Raw genomic sequence first — 27,051 nt, 5'->3', positions numbered from 1 at the left:
CTCCTTAATTTCTTCCAGTAGCTCAAGGTTCGTTCTTTGTCTAAATTCATTGTCACTTATTTTTATTGGTCCTAGTATTACTCTTAGTATTTTTCTTTCTTGTATTCTAAGGTTTTCCTCTTGTTTTTTTGTCATGCTAAGAGTTTCGGCTGCATACATTATCGTCGGTCGAATTATTGTTTTGTATACTTTCATTTTTGATATCTTACTCAATAACTTATTTTTAAGTAATTTTTTTTATTTGCATGGAAGCTCTTATTTGCTGTAATAATCCTTTCTTTGATTTCGGTTTCTCTTTCTCCATTGTTTGTTATTAATATTCCTAAATATTTAAATTTTTCGACTTCTTCAAAAGTGTATTCTCCTACTCTAACCTTTCTCTTTTCAAAGTTTTTGTCAAATCTCATTATTTTGTTTTTTTCTTGGTTTATTTTTAATCCCATTACTTTTCCTTCTGTTACCATTTCGTTTAACATTCGTTCCATTGTTTTTCTATTTTTTGTTATTAGCACAATATCATCAGCGTATGCTATTATTTGTCCTTCTCTCGTTCGGAGGGTGCCTTTGTTGATCTTCCTGACGATGTATTCTAGGGCAAGATTAAACAGAGTTGCTGATAATGAATCTCCTTGTCTCACGCCTTTATTGATGACAAATTCTTCTGTGTCGCCTACTTGAGTTTTTATACTAACTACAGCTCTACTCATTGTCATTTGTATTAATCTTCTTAATTTATTTTGTATTCTCATTTCTTTCAGAGCTACCATTAATTTTGATATTTTTATTTTATCAAATGCTTGCTGAAAATCTATAAAAAGCAGTTAAATTTCTATTTTATATCCATGAGCTTTTTCCATAATTTGTTTAACCGTATGTATGGCATCTGTTGTAGACTTTCCCTTAACAAATCCGCATTGATAGTGTCCTATGATATTCGTGGTAGCTTCGGTCAGTCTTCGTTGTATTAAGGCGGACATGATTTTATATGCTGTGTTTAATAGCGTCAGTCCTCTGTAGTTATTACACATCTGTTGATCTCCTTTTTTTATGAATCGTGATAATTTGTCCTTTGTACCATTCTTCCGGCATTTTTTCTTCGTTCCATATGTCTTTTATTAAATTGTATAATTTATCTTTTAATTCTTCACCACCATATTTTATAAGCTCCATATTGATACAGTCCGATCCTGAGGCTTTACCATTACGGCTGCTATTAATAATTTCCTCAACTAATATGAAGTATATACAGTGGAAACATTTAGTTTCACCGATGTTTATAATTTAATAATTTAAGAAAAATACAAAACGTGATTACGTGATTTTAAGGGCGTAGGCGCAAAATTTCGTCCCCAATGCTTTTTAAATGCATTAATTTTTTCGAATCCTGAGAAAACTAATAAATATTTTTGAAAAAGTAAAAAGGCAGAATGAAAGATTACATTATTACCGAAGGCCGAAAGACCCTTAGAATAAACAAAACGTTCTTTTGAATGAGAGATTTAAAATTAAAAATCACACTAAATTTTCTCTTTTTTTTTTCACCCCTGTAACTTATTAAAATAAACATTATAGAAGTTTTCAGGGACTCTCGGCCCTCGGTAATAACGTAATGCTTCATTCTGTGTTTAAATTTTTCAAAAATACTTATTAGTTTTCTCAGGATTTGAAAAGAATGAATGCATTCAAAAAGCATTGGTGTCGAAATTTTCCGCCTACCCCCTTAAAATGTTTTGAGAGGAAATGAAGCTATTTGTCAACCTTCATAATAAAAAAAAATTGAATTTATTTACTAAAATTTATGGATTGGTTGGAAAGTACCATTCAATATCCAAATTACAATTCTGATGAACAATGAAATATAAATAGTTGGATATTGATACCTTTACCTTTGTTATATACAGAATCATATAATTAAATTATTAAATGTATGCTAATCACTTGCATAACAAAATGATGTCTGGTCCAAAGTATTGAATGAAAAGTTGGTAGAAGCTATTAAAAAAACCATTATCTGAATTTGAGTTTCCAATTAGAATAAAAGTTTTTATATTGTTTATTATAGACATTATTATAGTAGGGCTACTATGAAAAATAGGGACAAGTCACAGTGATTTTCTGTTGACAATAAAACATTTATTTTCTAATTTTTAATTGAAGATAACAGTTGAAAAATAGACTATAATAATATTTATGTTTCGCAATAGAAAGATAGCTCCTTGGAGTTTTTAAAATCATTTGAATTTAGTAAAAGAGGTAGTCCAGTCGTCAAAGGTAAAAACCAGACGAACAAGCTGATTTTTGCCGAGAATGTTAGTTTAGGGACCCCAAGAAAAATGTAAAAAAAATTGAGACTCCTGCCCCGGGCTTCCACCTGAAACTCCCCTGAAACCGGGAAAACGAAAAAGGAAAAATCGAAAAATGATGTAGGTACTTTGTAAGAATCTGTACACCGTAGAAAAAACTATTTCAAAGAAGAAGTGTAGCTGAGATAATTTTAAACAAAAAGTTTATTAGCACTTTTTGTGTAGAAGAGGCCATTCTCTCAGAAACAACGCTCAAAGCGACCAGCAATTTTGAATGTCGGTTACTCGCAGGATATAAATTTTTTAAATACAATTTGTATCATCTCGATGGTAGAAAATCGATATCTTTTGATCAGTGTCCTGGCGAAAAAAAAAATAAAAATTCATTTTAAAGACGAAGAGTACAGCTATTGTGTTTTGGAGGAAATAAAGCTAGTTTCTGTAAAGCTGTTAAATAAACGTTGCGTGATTTTTGCCATTTTTTGTGGCTGTGTAATTTCTATTTTTACAACCTTCAAAACCTATAACATAAAATTTAGATTTTTAGTTTTGGCAACAAATATGAGGCATTTGAAATATGCCCAAAAAATCATGAACTTAAACTTATTCTTAGTAAGTATGTAACTCTATGTTTTCTGTTTTTCCCTTTTAAGAGGGGTGTTTTAGGAGGAAGCCCGGTGGTAGGAGTTGCAAACTTTTTTTGCATCTTTTTTGGGGTCCAAGATTGACATTCCCAGCAAACTTCAGCTTGTTCGTATGATTTTTAGAGATTCAGTGGCATTTTCATTGAGTGGACTTTTATAATATTTTATTTGAGTGACCTTTTTATAATATACTGACTTTTTCCAAAATATGATTCTTATTCTTTACATTTATGCAATTTTAATTACTTATATCTTAAACTTTTATATCGAATTTTTTATACTGTAGGTACATATTTTTTATACTGTATTGGTTTTAATAGAAGTTCTATTAAAACCAATGTTTATTAAATTGACTAAGTACAGTCAAAATCGTTTACAACGACACCGGCTACAATGTACACCTGGTTCCAAAAAAAACTGATACGACTCTTGACGCGTATTTTGTAGAAAATTGAGCAGTGTATTTTGAAGGATAAATACTTAATATTTACATACTGTCAATGTCACTGCCAAATCTTAAAATTTGTCAGATAGCTTATTCTGTTCCACGGTTATTAGACTTTATTATTAATCTTTATTATTAATACTTTCTCCGCAACTGAGGGTATCTTATCAACTGTATTGTTTTTAAACAATAGATGATAAAATAAAAATATTGACAGTTCAAAAATGTGAACATTATTGCATTGTGTGTGGCCTAAGTTTGGGCTGAAAACTGAAATTTATTACATTTTTACAAAATTTTGGAATATGTTTAATTACGTAGACCAATTTTAACAGTTGTTTTCAATACAGATTTCAATGTAGTTTCTAATGTCTTTTGATGCCAAATAATTAGGGAAGCTGGAATTCAACAGTTTAGAATTTTACAATTGAGTTAATGCAAAATTGTGACGCATGTCAAAATTCTCAATGTATTTTAATTGTATTCATTTTTTTTTCGAATCCTGAGAAAACTAATAAATATTTTTGAAAAATTTAAACTCAGAATGAAAGACTACATTATTACCGAGGGCTGAAAGTCCCTGAAAACTTCTATAATATTTATTTTAATAAGTTACAGGGCTGAAAATAAAAAAAGTGTGATATTTAATTTCAAATATTTCATTCAATAGAAACTGCTTGTTTATTCTAAGGGGCTTTCCGCCCCCGGTAATAACGTAATCTTTCATCCTGCGTTTAAATTTTTCTAAAATACTTATTAGTTTTTTCATGAATCAGTTGTTTGTTGTTTGTTTATTTTATTATTTGTCTGTCATAATAAATATAATGTCAGGTCAATCAAATACACTGCTCAACATGATCAAATCTTACTAAGAGTCGTATCAGTTTTTTTAGGAACCGGCTGTACAATCGGATATAACAAACAAAATAGTAGGCCCAGTGAAATGATATATAAAAAAAGCATTTACATTGCTTATAACGAACAAATCGGTTATAGCAAACACATTTCTTGGAACACTAGCAGTTGAAATATTGGTTACAGCATACATATCTGCACTTCGGAGAGATACAACATCCATTTTTTTTTAAATTATGACCTTTTTACACACTATATAATAAACAATTATAACAAATGCATGATTTAAATGACAATAGATTAGACAATGTCCTAAAATAATGTTGTTTCCATATCCCAATAAATAACACTTTCTGTTGAAAACAGTTTAAAATTGCTTTCCTGTAAAGTTACGAAAATGGGCATTGTATTGTACTTCTCGGAGGTACCACCACGAAATGAAAAGGAAGGTTTTATTAATTTATGGTTATTATGGTACATCGGGGCTGGGTTCATTTGTAAGTCCTTTAGACACTAGACTTCCTAGTCCATTATCACAAGATTTTGTTTACATTATTACACCAGTTGGCCCAAAAGGCCCAATGGTGTAATTGCCATTATTTGGTCTTTTTAAAAATAAATAGTGTACGTATGGCCATACTTTTATAATACAACGATTTTAGAACCCATTATATTATGAGTATTGTTTATTGACTACCTGTACGAATTCCAATATGTTCATATTATTATATGTATGTATGTACATATTTAAATTTACAATAAACACATATGTTAGTAACATATTAACATATGTGTAATACGTTATAACATAATATTATTATAAGTACCTATAGATTAAGTTACACATTTTTGCATCATAAAGTTACAACGAACTGACTGTTGCTACCAGTGTAATATCGTTTATAGCAACCTGTTCGTTTTAACAGCTAGAACCGCTTACAGAGAACACTGGCTACAACATACAAAAACCACCAGTCCCTTGAAGTTCGTTATAAACGGTTTTGACTGTACTTTCTATTCTATTATAGAACAAAAATCTACATTCTGGATTATAACCAACTTAGCCATTTTTGAATAGATCCCCCAATAAGGATTTATAGGGGAGAATTAAGGAAATAAAAACACTCTTCTAAATCCAACAGATCCAATCCCTAAACAGTTATAATAGGAAAAGTACTTACTATCCCATACATCAAACATGTAATTTAGTATACTTAAATGTAAGTCAGTGATGAATCAAGGCATTTGCCATGGTGGGAGGAATAGTGTTTATGTATTAATTTTCCTAATTAGAGGGCTTATTGGGTTGAATTTGTCTGTCTATAGTTTAAGCGTCATGTCAGCTAATATATTTTTTTATGTTTTAAAACAGTTTTTTTACTTTAATTGTGGACCTTGTTGGTGGAGGGGGGAGAATTTTATTTGTCCATCTATTCACCACTGTTTTAAGGAATAATAATTGTGGAATAAAATAATAGAAAAGAAACTAACCTTTGATGTTACTTTAACATCCTAGTCAATTAGTTTACAAGACAACTGAATAAAGAGAGCTAAAATTCTAAAGAAAACTTGGATCTAAGATATATGATAAAATAATTTACTACTCCATACAATTTTGAAAATTTTCTAGTTTTTGAGACACTAACTGAATCGCAAAATTATGCAAAAACAAAAGAAATCCAAAGCATTGTTTCTACAACTTTTTTGCAAATTCCCACTTTTACATAAGGGAGCGTTCAAGTATTAACGCGATTATTGACCCCCCCCTAGGTAACGCACTGTAATGGACGTTTAACTATTACGTAATGCAATTTTTGAAGATTTTTGACCCCCCCCCCCCCAACCTGTGTTACGTAATACTTGAACGGTCCCTAACTTATATTTGTTTTACTATAGGAACAGGCCAATTTTTATAAATATTTCAGCGCAAACAATCAGTTCTACTTCTGTCCATTTTTTATTATAGATTAAGTATAGCAGGCCCGGCCCTAGTGATTTTGCCGCCCTGGGCAAGATCAACCCCTTCCTCACTTGCTAGAAAAAATTTGTAAATATTGGCTGTCCCTAAATTTGCCCCCTGGGCAGCCGCCCAGTTTGAAGGTTCTAAAAAGTATATGAGTGATAGCTGATGAAAAATTTGTAAAGAGGTACAGTTGATTTTGCTTTGTTTTTTAAACAATCTTAAAAAGTGAAAAAAATATTTTTTGCCTATACTTAAAATGTTTCTCATACATATACATTTTAGAGAAAAATGGTTGAAAAACACACTTTCTAACAAAATAGAACCTTCTGTGACCAATAGGAAACAACATACCAATTTTGCAAGTATTTTTAATATAGCTTAAAAATAATGACATAAAACTGCCACGATTTTGAACTTATGCAAAAAACAAATAAAATTTATAAATTACTGTTAAAATAAGGGTTTTTTGAAGTTATCTGGGCAATTGTTTATTAATTTTAATTTGAAAATTCTCAAATATAAAGAAGTTTTTTGATCTACAACTTTTATTTGAATTATTTTTCTCTAAAATGTATAAGAAATGTTTTATAAGCAAAAAAAATATTTTAACTTTTTAAGATTATTAAAAAAAGCAAAGCAAAATCAGCTGTACACATCTTTATAAATTTTTCATCAGCTTTTTTTCTTCCTTGACTGGGGTATTAGTATAATAATCATTAAATGAAATAATAGAAAGGAACTAACACTTTATCACTATAATATAACACTTTTACTAATCATCGTAGTTAGTTTCGTTTAGAAGACAATTGAACAGAGTGTTAAGGACTAAATAGAGCTTGGGTATAAGATGGGAATTTAGAATATTGCAAAACCTTCATGGGTCTGTATCTTCATGTAGCTATGACTGGATGGAAATTCAAATTTAGCCAAATTAGCTTATTTTGAATCACAGTAAGAATTGTTTCTACATAAAATGTTGGATCAATAGTAATATTAAAACGTTGGCTGCTGTGTGACACAATTGTTGTGTCTAATGTGGTTTTCGATAACAGCCCCATGACACATTGTAGTTGTCTCAAAAACGGGAGCCTCCTAGCCATAGGGACCCATTTTTTTAACATTATGGCAGCCAACGTGTTAATATTTTAGATACTTCACTAAATTTTTCTGTTATTCAAATTTATGTATCAGAAAGTCATTTTTAGACCAGTAACAGTATCTGAGTGACACAGATATTCAATACAAATAGAATAATTATCAACACTTTACTGTTAGAAGCATGATTTTACTTTTAAATGATTTTGAAATCAGCTTGAATACCCATATCCACCTGACTTAAGTGACTTACTGTAAACAATTACAAAATTAAGTAAGTAGGTAACCACTTTCTGTTTCTTTTGGATGCACAAAACCAGTTTAAGAATGTAGTCTGCAAGGTTATAAACAATAATATGTAATATTATCAATATCACTTACAGATCTTCCAGCATGTAGGGTCTGATAAACTCAATGAGTTCTGAGGTAGGGACACTGTTCAGGTTATTTGGGTCACATGAAGTGTATATGTTTTTCAAAACTACTTCCATTGTAATATCTGAAATGTGGAAAAAAGAGCATGAAAAACGTTTCGCAGATAGGTTAAACCATTAATTTTTGTACAAGAAAAGGATGAAAGTGAAACTGACTGACCATGCTTTACATGACTGTTATTACTTTTATAAATAATACTCACCGGAACCACTCATGTCCAAAGCCATGTTTTGCGTATCTTTACTCATTTCTTAGTTATGTTAACAAAAAATAGCAAAAAAAAACTCACAAAAAATATTTCTTTGTAACACAAACACTAATAACTATAACTTAAATTAGTATTATTTGAATAAACCTTTGACACTTATAATACTTGTTTATTAAATCTTACGGTATTAATAATATTCTCACAACATTCCTCTACCATTTTTCACACCCAAACAAGTTTTAAATTTTATAGGTTTCTTTACGCAGGCGTGTTTTTGTTAGAATGACATACCGACAGCCGACGGATGTGATCTGTCAGAGGCCTATCAGAAAATTCTAAAAATAAAACAGAAGAACAATCCCCATTTGTTTTCTTTTGTTTTAGCCTACGTATAGATAACCAACATTACACATAGATTTTATTCCATCTTGTAATAATTATTATTGCATTACTTCACACTTAACTTCAGAATTAACAATAATATTATAACAAGAGAACATACTTATTAGCCATAACTTTACAATCGTATTCACAATAATTGAAGAATACACACCTTTAATAGAATAACAAAAATTTGAACATGGCAAATACGTAGCAGGATAATTAAAAGAGACAAATTATGAGAAAGAGAAAAGATAATCATTTAAAACAAGTAACAATTATTGTGAAACCAACAGATATTAGGAAAAGCGTAGAAGTATCTCAAAGAAAAGTGATAAATTCATTAAAAATGTATGAATTTTTTGAATTATGGAAAACGCAACTGAATTCAAAAAAGAAGAATAGGAAACTGAGGTTATGATCACCCCTTCCTGAATCTTTGGTTATGTTTACATAACACGTGAAGGGGTAAAAACTAAAATTCTTTCAAAAATAAAGAACATGTCTGAAGATACAGACGTGAAAACAGTTCAATTCCATGAGATGGAATTGGACGACCGTCTTCTTAAAGCTATAGCAAAACTGGGATGGCTACAACCAACCGTAATTCAAGAAAAAGTAATTCCCTTATTGTTAGAAGGAAAAGATGTTTTAGTAAGGGCCAGGACTGGATCAGGTAAAACTGCCGCTTTTCTTTTACCAGTAATACAAAAGCTATTGAACATTAAACAGACAGCTGCTCAACAAGAAACTAAAGCATTGATCTTAGCCCCCAGTCGAGAATTGTGCCATCAAATATGTGGTGTAATAAAAGATCTAACTACAAAATGTTCTAGAGAAGTGAGATATATTGATATTTCGTTACCAGTCGATTTGAGTATACAGAAACCGTTGTTAGTTGAAAAACCAGATATAGTTGTCGGAACACCAGGAAGGACGTTGCAGCATATAAAGGCAGATAATTTAAATCTTAAAAAGTCACTAGAGTTAGTCGTAATAGATGAAGCAGACTTGGTATTTTCTTTTGGTTATGAAGAAGAAATGAAGGAACTCATTACCCATTTTCCAAAAATCTATCAGGCCATTTTGGCATCTGCTACTTTGAGTGATGATGTTAAAAGTTTGAAGAATTCCATTCTCCACAATCCGGTTTCCATTAAGCTTGAGGAACCAGAATTAGCCCCTTCTAGTCAATTAACCCATTACCATTTAAATGCTGAAGAAATGGATAAAGCTACAATACTTTACACACTGTTAAAACTGCATTTGATAAGAGGAAAGACTATCATTTTTGTTAATTCAGTGGATAAATGTTACAAAATTAAATTGTTTTTGGAGCAGTTTGGCATTAGAACTTGTGTTTTGAATTCTGAGTTGCCTGCTACAATAAGGTAAGTCTGTGTGTAGATTTCTGTCCCTATATAAATATCATCGAATACATACTTAATATATTTGTTTATCAAATTTATTGGGACCGTGCAAGTTCGGAAAAGCGACACCTATTTCTACGCTCTGAACTTTTATTCGCACTTTTAATTATATTGGCCAATCATATGGTCCTGGTTACTGGATAATTGTCAAGGCCATAGTCCAAAAAAAAATAAGAAGAAAAAATAAGATTTAGGTTGTGTTATTCAAACATAAACAATTGTATGTAGTAAATAAAATTAGTTATTAAAATGCAGTATTGCAAGCAAAATACAATTAATTAAATTCACCTTTATATAATAATTGCATATATTATCAATATTGTGAACAGTATATAATGTTTCTTCTTAAATGACAATAGGTATGAAATGTACCTCAATTTGACAATTTCAGTTGACAATATGAATTATTTAAGAAAGTTGCAATATTTCTCCACCATTCGTGCACGATCGTTTCGCGTATCCCTTCCAAGTACTTGCACACCGCGAATACAAAACATCATTCAAATGCATTTATCTCAATTGAATATTAGCCAACATAACTTTCATTAGCACTTCAGTGTCATACTTCACATGATTACTATTGGACTATGTTTTTGTAATGTTCATATAAACCACCCTTTAGGTTGTTATTTAAAATGTTTTTAAGTAGGTTGTTGTTGATAAAAATAAAAGTTGAAGTTGTTGAATAAATAAAAAGCAGTTTTTAATGAAAAGTCAAATCTCTAGTTCTTTCTTAAATTAAATATATAAAATCTAATAGGTTATGTGGCCCCAGATCATACTTAACTACTGCGTATATTTAGTTTAAAGTATCGGTGTGTCCGATACAGCAAGAAAGTATATTTAAAGACTTTGCTGGTGTGTCCGAAGTATAAGGGTTTGAAAGAAAGAACTAGACCCAGTGAAAGAAAGAACTAGAGTGGCGTGTGTCGCCGGAAATTTGAAGCAAAAAAAAAAATAATGGGTGACAAATTAGATATATCCACAGTTGGTAAATTTGATGGCGTTAACTTTCAACAGTGGAAGTTCCTACTAAAATGTGCCTTACGAGCAAAAGGTATTTATGGAGTTATTGATGGCTCGTTAATCAAACCAGAAGTAGCAGGAGACGAATTACAGGCATGGTTTAAAAAGGATGCCCAGGCTATGTTCACTTTAACATCTGCAGTGAGTTTAAATCAGATTACTTTGATTGAAAGTTGTAATACTGCTAAAGAGATTATGAAGACCCTTGAGTCTATTTATGAGTAGAAATCAGGATCAAATAAAATGATGTTGAATGAACGGTTTCATCAATATAAGATGAGTAGCCTAGATACTATCGCTCAACACATAGCAAAAGTGCAGAATCTTGCTAAGCAAATTAAAGAAGTAGGTGATGATGTGAGTGATATTTGTATTATGACAAAAATACTGAGTACATTGCCCCAAAAGTACAGAAAAGTTAGACAGGCATGGTTGTCCGTAGACAGTGCTAAAGAAACTATAGGTAACCTCACCGCAAGACTGTTAGATGAAGAAATGAACTCAACTGTATATGAAGAGACAGAACAAGCACTGGCAACAATGTCATTTAAAGGAAAATATGATCAGAAAGGTCAAGAAAGGGTTGTAATATGTTTTGGATGTAGAAACCGAGGGCACATTGTCAAATTTTGCAGAGAGAAAAATAATGAACAAGAAAACAGTAGTAGCAGGTCATATAGAAGTCATAATCGAGGCAGAGGTGGCTTTAGTAACTACAGAAAAGGTTACAAAAAGAATGACAGAGCTCAAGCTGGCAACTCTACAGAAAATCAGCATGGTGGTTCTTCGAGTAGCACATATTATAATGTTAATAATGAGAGTGCATTCAACATAGAAGAAAAACAGCTAGAAAAAGTGGATACAAGTGATGATTGGATTATGGACAGTGGTGCATCAGCACATATGTGTTACAGGGAAGAATATTTTTTTAATATTGACAGAACTTTTACATCACAGGTATCACTTGGCAATAATCAAACACTACCAGTACAAGGTAAGGGAACTGTTAAAATAGAGAAGTTGATCAATGGACAATGGTTTAAATCCACTATAAATGATGTGCTATATATCCCACAGTTGAGAAAGAATTTACTTATTTTCAGAAGGTGTTTTGACAAACAAAGGTATGAGTGTAATTAAGATTAACAATGAAGCCAAAGTATATGAAAATGAGAATCTAGCAGCAGTTGGTATAAAGGATAGAAACAACACATATAAAATGATGTTTCGCACAATAATATATAATGCATGTGTGACTACAGTAGATGATTTAAAGATATGGCATAAAAAGATTGGGACATGTTAATAAGAAATATTTAGAAGAAATGGTAAAAATGAACTTAATCAAAGGTGTTACAGAAAAGAAACAAGATTTTGTGTGTGAAGGTTGTTTGATGGGAAAACAACATAAGAAGACTTTTAAAGAGAGACCACACACTAAGTTACCTCCTGGAAAAAGAATATTCAGTGATGTTTGTGGACCTATGCAAACTGAATCTGTACGAGGAGCACGTTACTTTGTAACATTCAAAGATGAGTACACCGGGTATAGAGTAGCATATTTTATTCAACATAAAGCAGATGTACTAGATTGTTTCAAAGTGTATAATAGCAAAATAAAGGCAAAGTATGGCTACTCTGTTGAAAAACTGCATACAGATAATGGTACTGAGTATACAAATAATGCTTTCAAAGAGTATTTAGAGCAAGAAGGTATAGAGTCAGAAACCACAGCACCATACACTCCAGAGCAAAATGGCAGATCTGAGCGAGATAACAGATTGATTGTAGAAATGGTTCGATGTATGTTATACCAATCTGGAGTAGATAAGAGACTATGGGCAGAGGCAGTTAATACTGCCATTTACATTTGCAACAGAATTACAAGCAAACAGACACCAGGTTCTACAGCTTATGAACAGTGGACAGGGCAGAAACCTGTATTTGACCACATGAAAGTGTTTGGGTGTGATGCATATGTATATATTCCTGACCAGAAAAGAAGGAAACTAGATGCAAAGAGTGAGAAGGTTATATTTGTTGGATATGACAAAAACTCTACAAATTATAGATTATTCAACCCAACAACACAGAAAATAGTGATATCTAGAATGTGTTTTTCAATGAGAAAATGTACCTACAGTGTAAAGAAAGACAATGTGATCAAGATAGCAGCAGAAGAGGATGTGACAATTTTTGAAATACAGTCGAACCCGCTTATTAGAATCCCTGTTATAGGAATATCCCGGTTTATGGAATATAAATTCAAGTTCCCGAAACTTTCCATTTACTCCTTAATAAATTTATCTGTTTATTGGAATAGGATCTAACTACATAATACCGCTTATTAGCATATTTTGCAGGTCAAAGAATTTTTTTTTTACAATTTACTAAAAATTTAAATTACATATGTATGTTTGGTATTATGGTTTGTCGTCAAGGGCTTGTTTGTAGTGCTGGATTAGATATTATTAGGGTAATAAATATTTATTACTTTGTTAATACCAATTCCGGACAAATGCATGGGTCATAAAATAATTTTTATTTGTCTACACAAAGGCACTGTTGCCTGTTATAAAATTGTTAGAAGCAGTTTATTTATAATTCACTCAGAGAGTACCTACTTGTTTGCAAGATGGAATTATGGCTTTGTTAAATTCGAAAAGAAGAGAAAAGAACAAGAATGTAACAATCCATTTCTTGACGCCAATAAAACTTCTATTCAACCAATGGATTAAGGATGACCACACCGATTAGAAAAAGCTATAATTACCAATAATTTCTCAAGAAAAAAAAAGTAATTTTGTTATACATATATGCATTTTAATAAGAAAATATTTACATATCTACATATTGCATACATTTCATATTAATTACCTAATGTATTCATTCACATACATGTAATGTAATTTGGTATTTAACACATACATAAATAAGTACTAGTTACACTACTGTATTATTGACGTAAAAAGACCTAAAACCATTTACATACACTGATTATGTAGGTACATATATGATATACATATTGGCATAGTATGTAATAAAACTACATATTGGCATAGTATGTAAAACTACACATTGGCATAGTATGTAAATAATATTATTACGTATATTCGGTAACACTTATTTCGACTAGCCACCAATGATCGGTTATTAGAATATCCCGGTTATAAGAATATTTTTGCCTTGCACAAAGGCTATTCCAATAAGCGGGTTCGACTGTACATGAAAATGAACTTGAAGAGAGACAAGAAGAACAAATAAACGTTAATAATGAAATAGAAGTTTTACAAGATGTTAACAATATACCCAACTTGAGACCACAACGAAATAGACGTTTACCAGCCAGATTAAATGATTTTGAGGTAAATTTTGGTATGAAGGTATGAAGAAGCAGTGTCAAGTAGTGACAAAGAAAAATGGAAAACTGCCATAAATGAAGAGTTTGATGCACTAGTGAAACATGAAACATGGACTATGGTTAAGAAGCCAGACATGCAGTTCGATATACAAACTGCATTCTTATATGGACATCTTGACGAAGACATTTTTATGTCACCACCTCAGGAGCTAAAGTGTGAACCCGGACTAGTGTGCAAGTTAAAGTCGTACGGTTTAAAACAATCAGTATGCTATTGGAATCGAAAATTCCACTCGTTTTTGGCTAACTACGGTTTTCAAAAATCATCAGCTAATCAGTGTGTTTATACTGGACATGTAGACAATATTAAAGTGATCTTAATCATTTACGTTAATGATGGTTTGTTACTTTCTGAGAAAAATTTAGCAATAGAGACAGTTTTGTGTGCGATTAAAGAATGTTTTAAAGTGACCGTGACGGTTGGGAACTATTATGTTGGACTAGAAATTACAAGAAACTTAGAGGCTGGTACAATGTTAAGTCAAGCAAGGTATATAAAACAAATAATAGATAGATTTGGTCAACACAATGCAAATCCTGTAAGTATACCAGAAGATGTAAGTGCTGACATAACAGCCATAGTGTCAAGACCTGACATTGCACATGCGGTGGGAGTAATCAGCCGCTATAATTATGGCATGAGTTATTGTTACTACAAATACAATGAAGTTAACATGCATGGATACAGTGACGCAGATTATGCAGGTGATATAGAAACTCATCGTTCCACCACTGACTATGTTTTGGACACTGGACAAGTAAGAGATAGACAATCGGAGTGCAATAAAGTGCACATTTGTTATATTTTTTTATTTAAAAGGTTTGTTTATGGGTTGACAACTTAACAAAAAGGTGGGAGTATTGGAATATGTTTTTGTAATGTTCATATAAACCACCCTTTAGGTTGTTATTTAAAATGTTTTTAAGTAGGTTGTTGTTGATAAAAATAAAAGTTGAAGTTGTTGAATAAATAAAAAGCAGTTTTTAATGAAAAGTCAAATCTCTAGTTCTTTCTTAAATTAAATATATAAAATCTAATAATTACTGATCAAAATCTAATACATATGAAAAATAGGATGAAAAAATGAAAAATTGGGTTAATAATCTAGGTATTTGAATTTGATTTTTACTTGGGAAATAATCCACAATTTAAGTTGGAAATTAAATTTATTGATGTTTAGACTTCTACTTCAGAAATCGTTATCGAAATACAAAAATTAAATATTAAGATTAATATTTCGTATTTCCATAATGATTTCCAAAGTGGAAGTCGAAATGTCAATAAATTTAATTTCCAACTTAAATTGTGGCTTATTTCCCAAGTATAATAATCTACGATTAGAATATCTAAAAATTTAGTAGATCAATTATATCATCTCATATACAGGAAGAGGATACAAGATGGCCGAAAAACAAATAAAAATCATTTGTTATGCTGATGACTCAATCTTAATCTCTGATAACAAGGAGAACCTAGAAAGAATGGCACAGACTTTCAATATAGTGGCGAAGAACTACAGCAAGAAAATATCAACAACTGGTATCAAATCCCTGGTAGTGTCAAGGGAACCCATAAGATGCAAAACAGTAATTAACAATGAATTAATTGAACAAGTCTCGAGATTCGAATGTCTGGGAGTCGAAATATGTAGTTATGGAGTTGTTAAAGAGAGCGTCCAAAAGCAAGCAAATAAAGCCAATTACATGTCAGGATATCTGAGGGATGTCATCTGGAGAAATAAAGATATGAGGCTGGAAGGGAAAGTATGCATATACAAATCATGTGTAAGGCTGATCATGACATACATGATAGAAACAAGATGTGACAGCAGAAAGTAAGAGGATACTGAGAACATCAGAAATGAGAACGTTGAGATCAATAACTGGGAAAACACCGAGAGACAGAATACCGAACGACAGAATAGGGGATCTCTGTAACATACAAGACATAGTAGAGTGGGGAAGACAGAGAAGACGAGAGTGGAATTAGCGTGTGACGAGAATGGACAGAGAGGGAGTTGCCTGTATAGCCAGAGATTTAAAGATAACAGGCAAGAGACTAATAGGAAGGCCCTTTATTAACACATTGCATGCTGATGTTTGATCGCAAGACTTATACTCTGAACAGTCAAAAAACACGGTAAAAATGTGTATAATCAATGGCATACAGGAGCGCTGTCCTCACGTTGGTGAAGGCATCATGTGACTGGCATGTATGCCATCTGCACGGAACATGTTAAAAGGTGGTGAGATAGCTGGCAGTCAACATCACAGCTACAGATACAAGCTCAAAATCAGTTAAGAACAGATCAAGAGACCCAATATAAGAAGAAGAAGAATTATACTAAAAAGGGGTAGTTCCCTGGATTGGCTGTATACCTTATAGTTAAACAAACTGGAACATGAAGTAAAAACCACTTCTATGTAAAAGGTATATTTACTAAAAATTTTTTTTTTTTTTTTTTAGAAGAAGAATTATATCATCTAAGCCACAAAAACAGAAGTATCATTGTTCAAAATCAATTTTTAATTGCTGTTCGTTGTACACTACAGGATCATTTCAAATGTTTACTAGTGTAAACGTGAATGTTTTGAAGGCAACAGTCTGACACATTGTAAGAAAAGTGTCTTATTACCTTGCTCTATTATGTCCTTGGTTTATAGAAATTCTCCAGAACCGCATTGAATTAAAGAAGGTGCAAAATAATTCCTACCGAATTTCAAGATTTCTGAGTGTCCTTGGTGCTGTAGATTGCACACATATATAAAAATACAAACCCTGTTCTTGTTCTGAAGCTATTTTCTTCTTCTTCTTTATAAACAATTCTGCTTATTCATTGGCGGATTGATACCTCTATGGAAGGTTGCCAGGAAGGAAAAATCATTACACTAGAAGTTCCTCAACAAATAACTAAGTGTGAAGTACAAGTAGTTATTAAAATGTAATGAAATATAATCAACTAATACATTTTATTCAACCAATAACTATTAATTAATTTATTTATTCTTGGTGAAGCTGACCCTTGCCAATCCAAACTCATAACAAAAATTGTAGTTGATAAAACATAAAACAGTTGATAAAAAAGAATGAAATGAAAATGGAATATATCACCAAGTCATTATCAATATAATATGTAACATAGTAAAAGATACAGATTGTCAACACTATCAACAAAAGTATTTAAATAACTGTTCAATAGTACTTTTTTAATCTAAATAATTTTTTATATTTTGTTACAGATGCCATTCAGTTAATCAATACAACCAAGGAATCTATGACATAATCATAGCATCTGATGAACATGCTTTGGAAGAACCAACTATAGTATCGAAAAAAGAAGGTGAAAAGAAAACTAAAAGAAGAAAAGACAAAGAGAGTGGTGTTTCCAGAGGAATAGACTTTCAGCATGTAGCCAATATTATTAATTTTGATTTCCCACTTGATGTACAAGCCTACATCCACAGAGCAGGAAGAACAGCTAGAGGTAACAATCAGGGCAGTGTTTTGTCATTTGTAAGTATGAAGGAGAGTCATTTAAGAGACAAAGTTGAGAAGAAATTGAAGCAAAATGAAGACGATTCATCGATATTTAAGTCCTACCAATTTAAACTAGAAGAAGTAGAATCGTTTAGGTATAGAGCAAAAGATGCTTGGAGAGCTATTACTAGAATCGCAGTACGGGAAGCCAGACTAAAAGAAATTAAACAAGAAATATTTAATTGTCAAAAACTGAAGAGCTATTTTGAAGACAATCCTACAGATCTTCAAGTTCTTAGACATGATAAAAGCTTACATACTGTTAAAATTCAACCACATCTTTTTGATGTTCCAGAGTATATAGTTCCCCCAACTCTAAAAAGTTTAGCAAATATTGGTAGAAAAGGTAAGAAAAGAGATTATCACAAAATGTCGGAGAGTTCTAGTGCGAAGTTCCAGATGAAAAAATCCAATCCCTTGTTAAGTATGCAGTTTGAAGGTTTCAGCAAAAAGAAAAAGAAACATTAATTTTGGTTACTAAATAAATATTTTTAATAAACAAATTTGTTTAATTGCTTTAAAACTTCTTACATTCTTATATTCTTCTAGTATTCCTAGGGTACTGCTGCTTATCCATGTATGAAACATATATATCTACACATAACATATTTTTGTAGATTTTAAATCTGCTTATGATAGTGTCTGTTTGTATGAAGCCATGGATGATTTCCACATCCCTGATAAATTGATAAGATTGGTTAAGGCTAAAATGCGTAAAGCTGTTTGCAAAGTCGAAATACAGGACAAACAATCACAGGCTTTTGAAACGCATGTTGGGCTGTGACAGGGAGATGCGCTGGCGTGTCTCTTTCAACATAGCTCGGGAAAAGGCGGTCAGAGATTTCCGAATATAGTATAGTTTAAAAGGAATCCTATTGTGCTATCCCGTGGGCACTTTGTTGCCAAAATGTAAAGCCCATATTTTTTGGTTTCTAATATATTTGTAATGCAAAATCACTTGGTTGTCCAAAAATCGTTGCGGGAGGGGACCGGTGTGGAGCCTTACAAAAAAAACTGCAATTTTTTTTCGGATGTGCAATATCCGAAAATTCATTCCTCAAATTTGCATACCCATCCGGACATTAGAAATATTTGTTTTTAATTTATAAAAATACGTCAAACCATTGTTGTATACGGAGCGCCTTCATATAAAATCACTTGCCCTGAAAACCCATATTTTTAAAATCGTTTACATCGCTCTATCTCGAAAAATATTGGGTCTAGCAAAAAATGGCTTTCTATTATAAACGTTATAGATATCAGAGAACATGTGAGTGCTTTTGGAATTTTGATTGGATAATTAGTTGAAAAAATTAAAAATAAATCCAACGGCATGTCACGACGGACAGTGGTGAACGCAGAGATGCGAGGAAGGGCGAGATTCTATGCGGGAGTCAACCCCTAATCGACTCTACTGACCGGGATGTTGTTAGGGTCGTTTTTTCATTGTGATGCCGATTTTAGGGATGATGAACACTGCTAGCGTACTAAATAGAGACTTTTTTTGGCTCGTTTTGTTGTCAGATTATAACACTTTTGGAATATTGTACCTGTTAAGTGATAGTAGTAGTTATATTATCATAATAATTATAACTGGTATTGTATATATTTAATGTACTGTTGTATACTTATTATTATTATTATGTTTATCCAGATTTAGCCATACGGCTCACACTCCCTCAAAGGGGAAAATTCACTTATCCCAGATACTTACGATATCAAAAGGATTGAGCTCTGGTGGGACTCTTTCCGTATTATCGAGCCCTAGGTGACAAAGAACATAATCTATGTATAATGAATACCTTTTTCAAATTACCTAAAAGGAGATTATATACGTGGAAATCTCCAGCAGATACCCCCCAATAATATCGTAAGAAACCAAATTGACTACATAACCATCAGTGAGCGTTACAGAAATGCAGTAAAGTCTGTAAAAACCTATCCTGGCGCCGATGTGCCATCTGATCACAATCTATTGTTAGCCGAAATAAAATTAAAACTTAAACGGATAAAACAACCACGATCCTCTAACAAACTGGATACCGATTTTATTAGAAACAACAGTCAGGGGATTTCAAACAATTTAGAGAGCAATTTTGAGAATAGCGAACAACAAGAATCCATCGAGGATCATTGGAACCAAATCAAAACGATTATAAGCAACTCAACTCCAAACTTCAAAGAGAAAAATCAAAAGAAGCAACAGTGGATGAACGATGAGATTTTGAATTTGATGGAAAAAAGACGCAAATTTAAGAATCAAAACATCGAAATGTATAAACGCATTAATAAAGAGATAAGGACTAAAATACGAGCGGCAAAAGAAACATACTTTGAAAAAAAATGTTTAGAAATTGAAGAGTTGCAGAGAAAACATGATTCATTTAATATGTATAAAAAAATAAAAGAACTCACCGGTCAGAACAAAAAACATGCAAATAACATCGTTGATAGAGACGGAAAACTGATTATCACTGATTTGGATAAAATAGACAGATGGAAAGAATACATTGAGGAACTGTTTAATGATGAAAGGCCCGAGCTTGAAATTAACGAAGTAGTTACAGGACCTGACATAACTATGGACGAAATTGAACAAGCAATAAGATTAGCAAAGACCAGAAAAGCGACGGGAGCAGACGAAATACCGAATGAAATAATAAAGCTCTTCGAAAATTCAGGTAAAAGATCTCTCCTTCATCTTTTTAATAAAGTTTATTATCAAACTGGCTATATACCAACGGATTGGCTGCTGTCGACTTTTGTGACGATACCTAAAAAAGCAAACGCGAAAAGATGTAGTGACTACCGAACCATTAGCTTGATGAGTCATGTTTTAAAGATATTTCTACGAATTTTGCACTCTAGGATGTACCAAAAAATAGAAGAACAGCTTGGTGATACACAGTTTGGATTCCGCAATAACCTTGGGAACAGAGAAGCACTGTTTAGTATTCAGGTTATGGTACAGAGATGCAGAGATGTCGGACATCCGGTTTATATGTGTTTCATTGACTTTGAGAAGGCCTTTGATCGGGTAAAACATACGGAAATGATTGCTATTCTTCAGAAAGTGGGTATTGATGATAAAGACCTACGCATTATCAAAAATCTTTACTGGCATCAACGTGCAAACATCAGGATTGGCTGGGACACGTCTGAAGAACTTCAAATACGAAGAGGAGTAAGGCAGGGCTGCATTTTGTCCCCACTAATATTTAACATCTATTCTGAGTTTGTTTTCAATAAAGCAGTGGATAATGCTCAATGTGGTATCAAAATGAATGGCGTCAATATTAATAATTTGAGATATGCGGATGACACGGTGTTAATTGCGAGCAATTATGAAGAACTTCAACATCTGATTAATAGGATTACCACAACGTGTGATGAATATGGACTCAAGCTAAACACCGCAAAGACCAAGGTGATGGTTGTCAGTAAGACGCCAATACAACCGGAAGTAGTAACAGCTTATGGTGAACAATTAGAATGAACTAACAGTATCACCTACCTTGGTTGTAATCTAAATGAGAACTGGGACATGAGCAAAGAAATTAGAATACGTATAGAGAAGGCCAGAGCTGCATTCTTTAAGATAAAGAAACTTTTATGTGGAAACAACATTACTTTGAATCTTAAAATTAGATTAGTGAGATGTTATGTGTTCTCTACTCTTTTGTACGGTGTCGAAGGTTGGACTTTAACAGATACTCTTCTCAAGAAATTGGAAGCCTTTGAAATTTGGGTATACCGAAGAATCCTACGAATAAGTTGGGTGGATAGAGTTCGTAACGAAGTTGTTTTGCACCGGATGGGAAAAGTCACAGAAGTCGTCAAAACAGTTAAAAATCGAAAACTTGAATATTTTGGCCATGTTATGCGACACCCAGAGAGATATAATATACTCCATTTAATAATACAAGGCAAGGTAGACGGAAGAAGAGGGCCAGGTCGAAGAAGAACGTCATGGCTTAAAAACCTGAGAGAATGGTATAACAGATCCTCTGCATCCCTTTTCCGAGCTGCCGTTAACAAAATTACTATAGCCAATTTGATAGCCAACGTTCGATAATCGAGCACGGCACATGAAGAAGAAGAAGGTGACTTAGTACGTCGGGGTATCCCCAAAAATGTTCTTACAGATTCAATTGTTTTATCATTACATATAAAGCTTATTAAGGACGTCGTAAAATGGTTAAAGTTCAAAAGCTTGGTATGTACAGCTGGTTCCAAAAAAAACTGATACGACTCTTGAAGCGTATTTTGTAGAAAATTGAGCAGTGTATTTTGAAGGATAAATACTTTTATTTACATTCTGTCACTGTCACTGCCAAATCTTAAAATTTGTCAGATAACTTATTCTGTTTAACTTGGTTCAACCTCAAAAAATGGCTCCACATGCTAGCAAAGAACTAAAAATCAAGCAAGAATTGTAAAAATTAGAAGATGGTTGGTCATTATCTGCCGTAGCTAACCATTTTAACGTAAGCAGAATAACAGTTTTTAACATTAATAAAAGATGGAAAGAACAAGAAACTCTCGAAAGAAGGCAAGGTTCTGGAAGACCAAAAATATTTACCGCGCATGATGATCGTACGCTTTTGGAGATATTAGAAGAGAATCCTTTTGAAGATGCGAAAACTGCAAGAAATATGTCACAGTTTCCGGGAAGAAAGACAACAACTTGGCGCAGAATTAGTTTAAAACAACCATATTTTATTTAAAAACTATCATTTATATGCTCTTATAAAATGCAGGAACTCCAAATAATACCAAAATTTAGACCTAAATAATTATTACAATTTATGAATTAACATTATGTAATATATGTAATCAGTTGTTTGTTTGTTTATTTTATTATTTGTCTGTCATAATTCATAATAAATATAATATAATGTCAATCCAATCAAATACACTGCTCAACATGATCAAATCTTACTAAGAGTCGTATCAGTTTTTTTAGGAACCAGCTGTACATATCTAAAATGGCATCGGTTTTCCCTGGAATTAATTTCGGAATCAAGAACAAAGGATAGTAATACAAACAATTAAAGCTACGTACCTATTTCTTAATTACTAGATATACAGAAGGACTAGCACAGCCTAAAAGCCACTTCTTCTACAATGTTATAAATAATCTTGACAGAGCTTCGTATGTCAACTTATGGGCTCGTAGAGCTTTACTGTACTTTTTACCAGATAAAATACCATCAATTGTGCACTGCGAGCATATAGACCACTGTCCAACCATACATCAGCAAGTCCAGAATCTGTCATAAACTGACCAATTATTTTGAGGAAGTTCATAATAATGTGGAATCGACCTAGACGAATAACTACATTCCTTGGGTCTTCTGGCTGGGACCATTGAGCTCTTTAGCTTTATAATAGATTGCTTGGTCAAACGTCAGTACGGTGTATCTGTTATTTAGCTTCTTAGCAATTTCACTGCACTTTCCGATAACAGTCCAAACGGTATAATAATCTGACGAGACATGAGTGCATTGCTTCAATGAGTTTTTTTTATCTTGTTTCGTGATAAACTATAAAAGTCCTAGCCCAATATGCTTTGGAGTTTTTATTTTTTCCTTTGAGCAGGCAAAAATAATGTCTTGGCAAATGCTTAGGGTTTCAGTCTCCTTTTCATTATCGCTTTCATTTCGGACTATAAGGTTAACAAGAGAATACAACCTTTCAGGAATAGACTTTTTGTAGTCTCTACATTCATTTTTTTTAAGTTGGGCTCAGTTGACATCTTGTTTATCTCACTTCGGATAGTTTGGCAGATTTTGACTAGAATGTGTTTCTCCGATGCACCGAGACTGAAACTGAGAGTGTCAGATTCGTCGTGGTTGTGCAAGATTGTCTTAATTGCCTGTTCTTTAGAGAACTTCCTTAAAAATATTGTGGGCTCGTTTTGTCTAGGAGACCTTACTGATTCAACAGCATCCCAAAAATGGTTTTTCTTTTTTTTAATTATTTGTTTCTCGCTCCTGTCGTCAATGCCACTAATTTCACGATACATTTTGCCAATCGATTTTGTATTGTATCCGTTACCTTTCTCAAAACCCTTTCTCCATTTCCTCCAAAAGTTTCCTAAATGCTTCATTTTCTGTTTTGTTAATATCAGTATTTCCAACAGATTTTTTATTTAGATTGTGTAATTCAGTTGAAACTCAAGCGGCATGATATTCTGTTTCCGAGGCAATTAAGTCGTCTCCAGTTCTCCCAAAGAACACAGGGTTGCGTCGTGATATCGTTCTTATTTTTTGTTGTATATTAGTCATAACTTAACATAGTTTTTGTTTCGGTGAGCGCTTCTGACAAAAGATGCACTTTTGTGAATTAAAGGGTGATCGCAAGGGCCGCTTTTGAAAAATATCTTCTCTACGAAACGTCAGTTTAGTATTTTTTGACTTGTACGAGGCAATTTTCTTTGAGCTCGTATAGGATTTGTAACAATTTTTGTGCCATTTAAAAAAATCTTGATTTTGTAGATCATCAAATTTTGAGAATATATGCCGCATTTCTTTATCATCAAGACAATTTTTCATACGGTCACTCGTGCATTCAATAAAAGTTTTTTTAGATCTTTCTTGAGAATTAACCAGCCTTCCTCGTTGCAAACAAATAAGATACACATTTTGAATAAAAACATCTTGTCCGCCGACATCAAATTTTCGGAAAGAAACATGCCTTATTTAAAGAAAATTTTTAGCTGTAATACTAATAAGTAGGTACAATATTGGTAACTTACCAATAAGTTTAATTAATCACTTTTAAGAATATAATTAACACATAAGAACTTTATTATGTTTCACCTAAAATCTCAGTGGATTTCGCGCTAAAACTAAAGCTTAAATAATTCTTTTAGTAAAGAATTCACATATCAAAATGATGCACTTGTCACACTAAAATATAAAACCATATGACACAACAGCATCTCAAGGTAAAAACGACCCTAACAACATCCCGGTCAGTAGAGTCGATTAGGGGTTGACTCCCGCATAGAATCTCGCCCTTCCTCGCATCTCTGCGTTCACCACTGTCCGTCGTGACATGCCGTTCGATTTATTTAATCTTTTCTTAAACTAATTATCCAATCAAAATTCCAAAAACACTCACATGTTCTCTGATGTTTGGTCCATAACGTTTATAGAAAGCCATTTTTTGCTAGACCCAATATTTTTCGAGATAGCGATGTAACCGATTTTAAAAATATGGGTTTTCAGGGCAAGTGATTTTATATGAAGGCGCTCCGTGTACAACAATGGTTTGACGTATTTTTATAAATTAAAAACAAATATTTCTAATGTCCGAATGGGTATGCAAATTTGAGGAATGAATTTTCGGATATTGCACATCCGAAAAACGACGAAAAAAAAAATTGCTTTTTTTGTAAGGCTCCCCACCGGTCCCCTCCCGCAACGATTTTTGGACGACCAAGTGATTTTGCATTACAAATATATTAGAAACCAAAAAATATGGGTTTTACATTTTAGCAGCAAAGTGCCCACGAAAATCTATTCTAGAAGCCTTTTGCCAGTCCATTTACTCTACTAATAGACAACAGAGGAAATATTTTTAATAAACCATTCCAAATTTTGACATGAGGTATAAAATTAGTCAAGGGTAGTTATTTACGGATACGGCCATAGGCGTACCCGTAACGAGTGCTAGTGGGCTTAAAAAATTAATCCAAAAGGTATATTAATTATTTACTAATCCTATTATATAAAAAAAATTTACACAGCCCCCTCCCAAGAGAGGAAACTGGTGAAGAAGAAGGACAATGGTTTCCGATAAAAATCTAAGAATACATTTTTTTCTATACCCTTAAAACAATTCGAGGAACGTGCCTCGAAAAAAGATTAAGATATAAATGCAGATTAAGATATGCAGATAATGTGCGCAAGCTGAAAGAAAAATTCTGCTTATATTTGAGCGAAGGATCCTGAGAGGAATATTCGGAGGCATCTGTGAAAATGGTGTTTGGAGGAGGATGTACAACTACGAGATATGCCACTGATATAAAAATATATTTGGTGGCAAAGATCTCTTATGAAAATAGGAAGACTAAGATGGGCAGGACATCTAGCAAGATCACAGCAGAACAACCCTGCTAGAAGAATCCTTATGTCACAACTTGTGGGAAGTAGAAATAGGGATAGGCCAAAACTCGGATGGAAGAATGGTGTAGATGAGGATGGTAGAAAAATAGGTCTAGCAAACTGGCAACAGTTGGAAATGGATAGAACTGACTGGCGTAATCGTCTTGGGAAGGTCGAGGCTCTTTTAGAGGGCTGTAGCACCATCGATGATGATGATGTTACTTTAGGTTGTAAAAGACGTGGTCACAGCATAGAAAACGCAACAGCAGTGACACACTAGTAGGCGGGAAAAGTTCGCGCACTATTACTGCGCAGATCGTCAGCCATTTTGTGCGTAGTACCAGACAATGTAGAAAATCGACAGTGTTGCCGATTTATACATAATTATCAGATTTACTCAACTTTTATGACATTCATATTTTTTAACATAATTTTATACGTATGCCTGTGGGAATTATGTCAATAATTGGGACATAACACAAAATATTGACGATGAATATGGCGATTGTATTGTTAATCTTTTGCATAAATTCCAGAAATTATTCAAAAAGAATCTCTTACGGGTAATAAAGTTAGTGACATCGACAACACTGATGAACCAACACATCATATCACCACTGAGATGTACTACGCGAAAAATGGCGACCCTGTACTTTTCAACTTCAAAGGCGGCATCAGGGAGTGTCCTTGCTGGTTTCGTTTATTATGCTGTGACGTGGTGAAGAAATAAAACACATATTTTGAATAATTATTTTTTACTAATGATATATAAATAATGTCTAAGAAATACACAGCGATTCTTCTACCAACAGTACACATAAAACATTTTATTTACAAAATTCAGAGTATATTTTTAACATTCTATTGGTTTCCTTCATTATGCCAGAATATATTTTTGTATTGATAACTAAAAAAAAATCCATAGCGAGCTGTTGAAAGGTACACACGTTATTTTGATAGTCCGTTTAGTTTTGGAATTAGCAGTGGTAAACTATCTGAAATTAAATTTTTAAAAGTAGTGCACATAAGTTAAAGTGTTATCCAGTCTGTTTGGTGAATTTGGCTCCAGAAAAGTGCATCCAGGCCTGTGTGTAGATAAATTCATCGTATTGCAAGGTCAGCTTTATTTACATTATTTACATTAATTACTATCTATCACTCCCACCATGCCAACTAGTCAAACCTGCGCTAAT

General features: G+C 32.8%; 2 protein-coding genes across 3 annotated transcripts in view; one reads left to right on the top strand and one right to left on the bottom strand.

The window, feature by feature from the left end:
• Window positions 1-8,234, bottom strand: part of LOC114337070 (putative autophagy-related protein 11) — a 131,819-nt gene extending 123,585 nt beyond the window's left edge. For both annotated transcript variants that reach the window (XM_050650870.1, XM_050650871.1), the window contains exons 1-2: window positions 7,943-8,234; window positions 7,687-7,804 (exon numbers count right to left, since the gene is read on the bottom strand). In XM_050650870.1, coding sequence (XP_050506827.1) covers window positions 7,687-7,804; window positions 7,943-7,988 — 164 coding nt within the window. In that variant the 5' untranslated portion in view covers window positions 7,989-8,234. The remainder of the gene's footprint in view (window positions 1-7,686; window positions 7,805-7,942) is intronic.
• Window positions 8,235-8,752: 518 nt separating this feature from the next.
• LOC126884735 (probable ATP-dependent RNA helicase DDX56) lies at window positions 8,753-18,247 on the top strand. The gene is made up of 2 exons (XM_050650879.1): window positions 8,753-9,720; window positions 17,447-18,247. Exons 1-2 carry the CDS (start codon window positions 8,831-8,833, stop codon window positions 18,210-18,212), a joined length of 1,656 nt encoding a protein of 551 aa, XP_050506836.1. The 5' UTR covers window positions 8,753-8,830; the 3' UTR covers window positions 18,213-18,247.
• The last annotated feature ends 8,804 nt before the right edge of the window (window positions 18,248-27,051 follow it).

Source organism: Diabrotica virgifera, chromosome 5 (assembly GCF_917563875.1).
Source record: "Diabrotica virgifera virgifera chromosome 5, PGI_DIABVI_V3a".
NCBI lineage: Eukaryota > Metazoa > Arthropoda > Insecta > Coleoptera > Chrysomelidae > Diabrotica > Diabrotica virgifera.
Note: the sequence above shows the minus strand (reverse complement) of the source record. Positions and strands in the feature narration are given on the sequence as shown.

Coding starts and splice junctions, on each gene's coding strand:
- LOC126884735 (XM_050650879.1), top strand. CDS start 8,831: ATGTCTGAAGATACAGACGTGAAAACAGTTCAATTCCATGAGATGGAA. Junction 9,721..17,446: donor GAGTTGCCTGCTACAATAAG/GTAAGTCTGTGT, acceptor ATTTTGTTACAG/ATGCCATTCAGTTAATCAAT.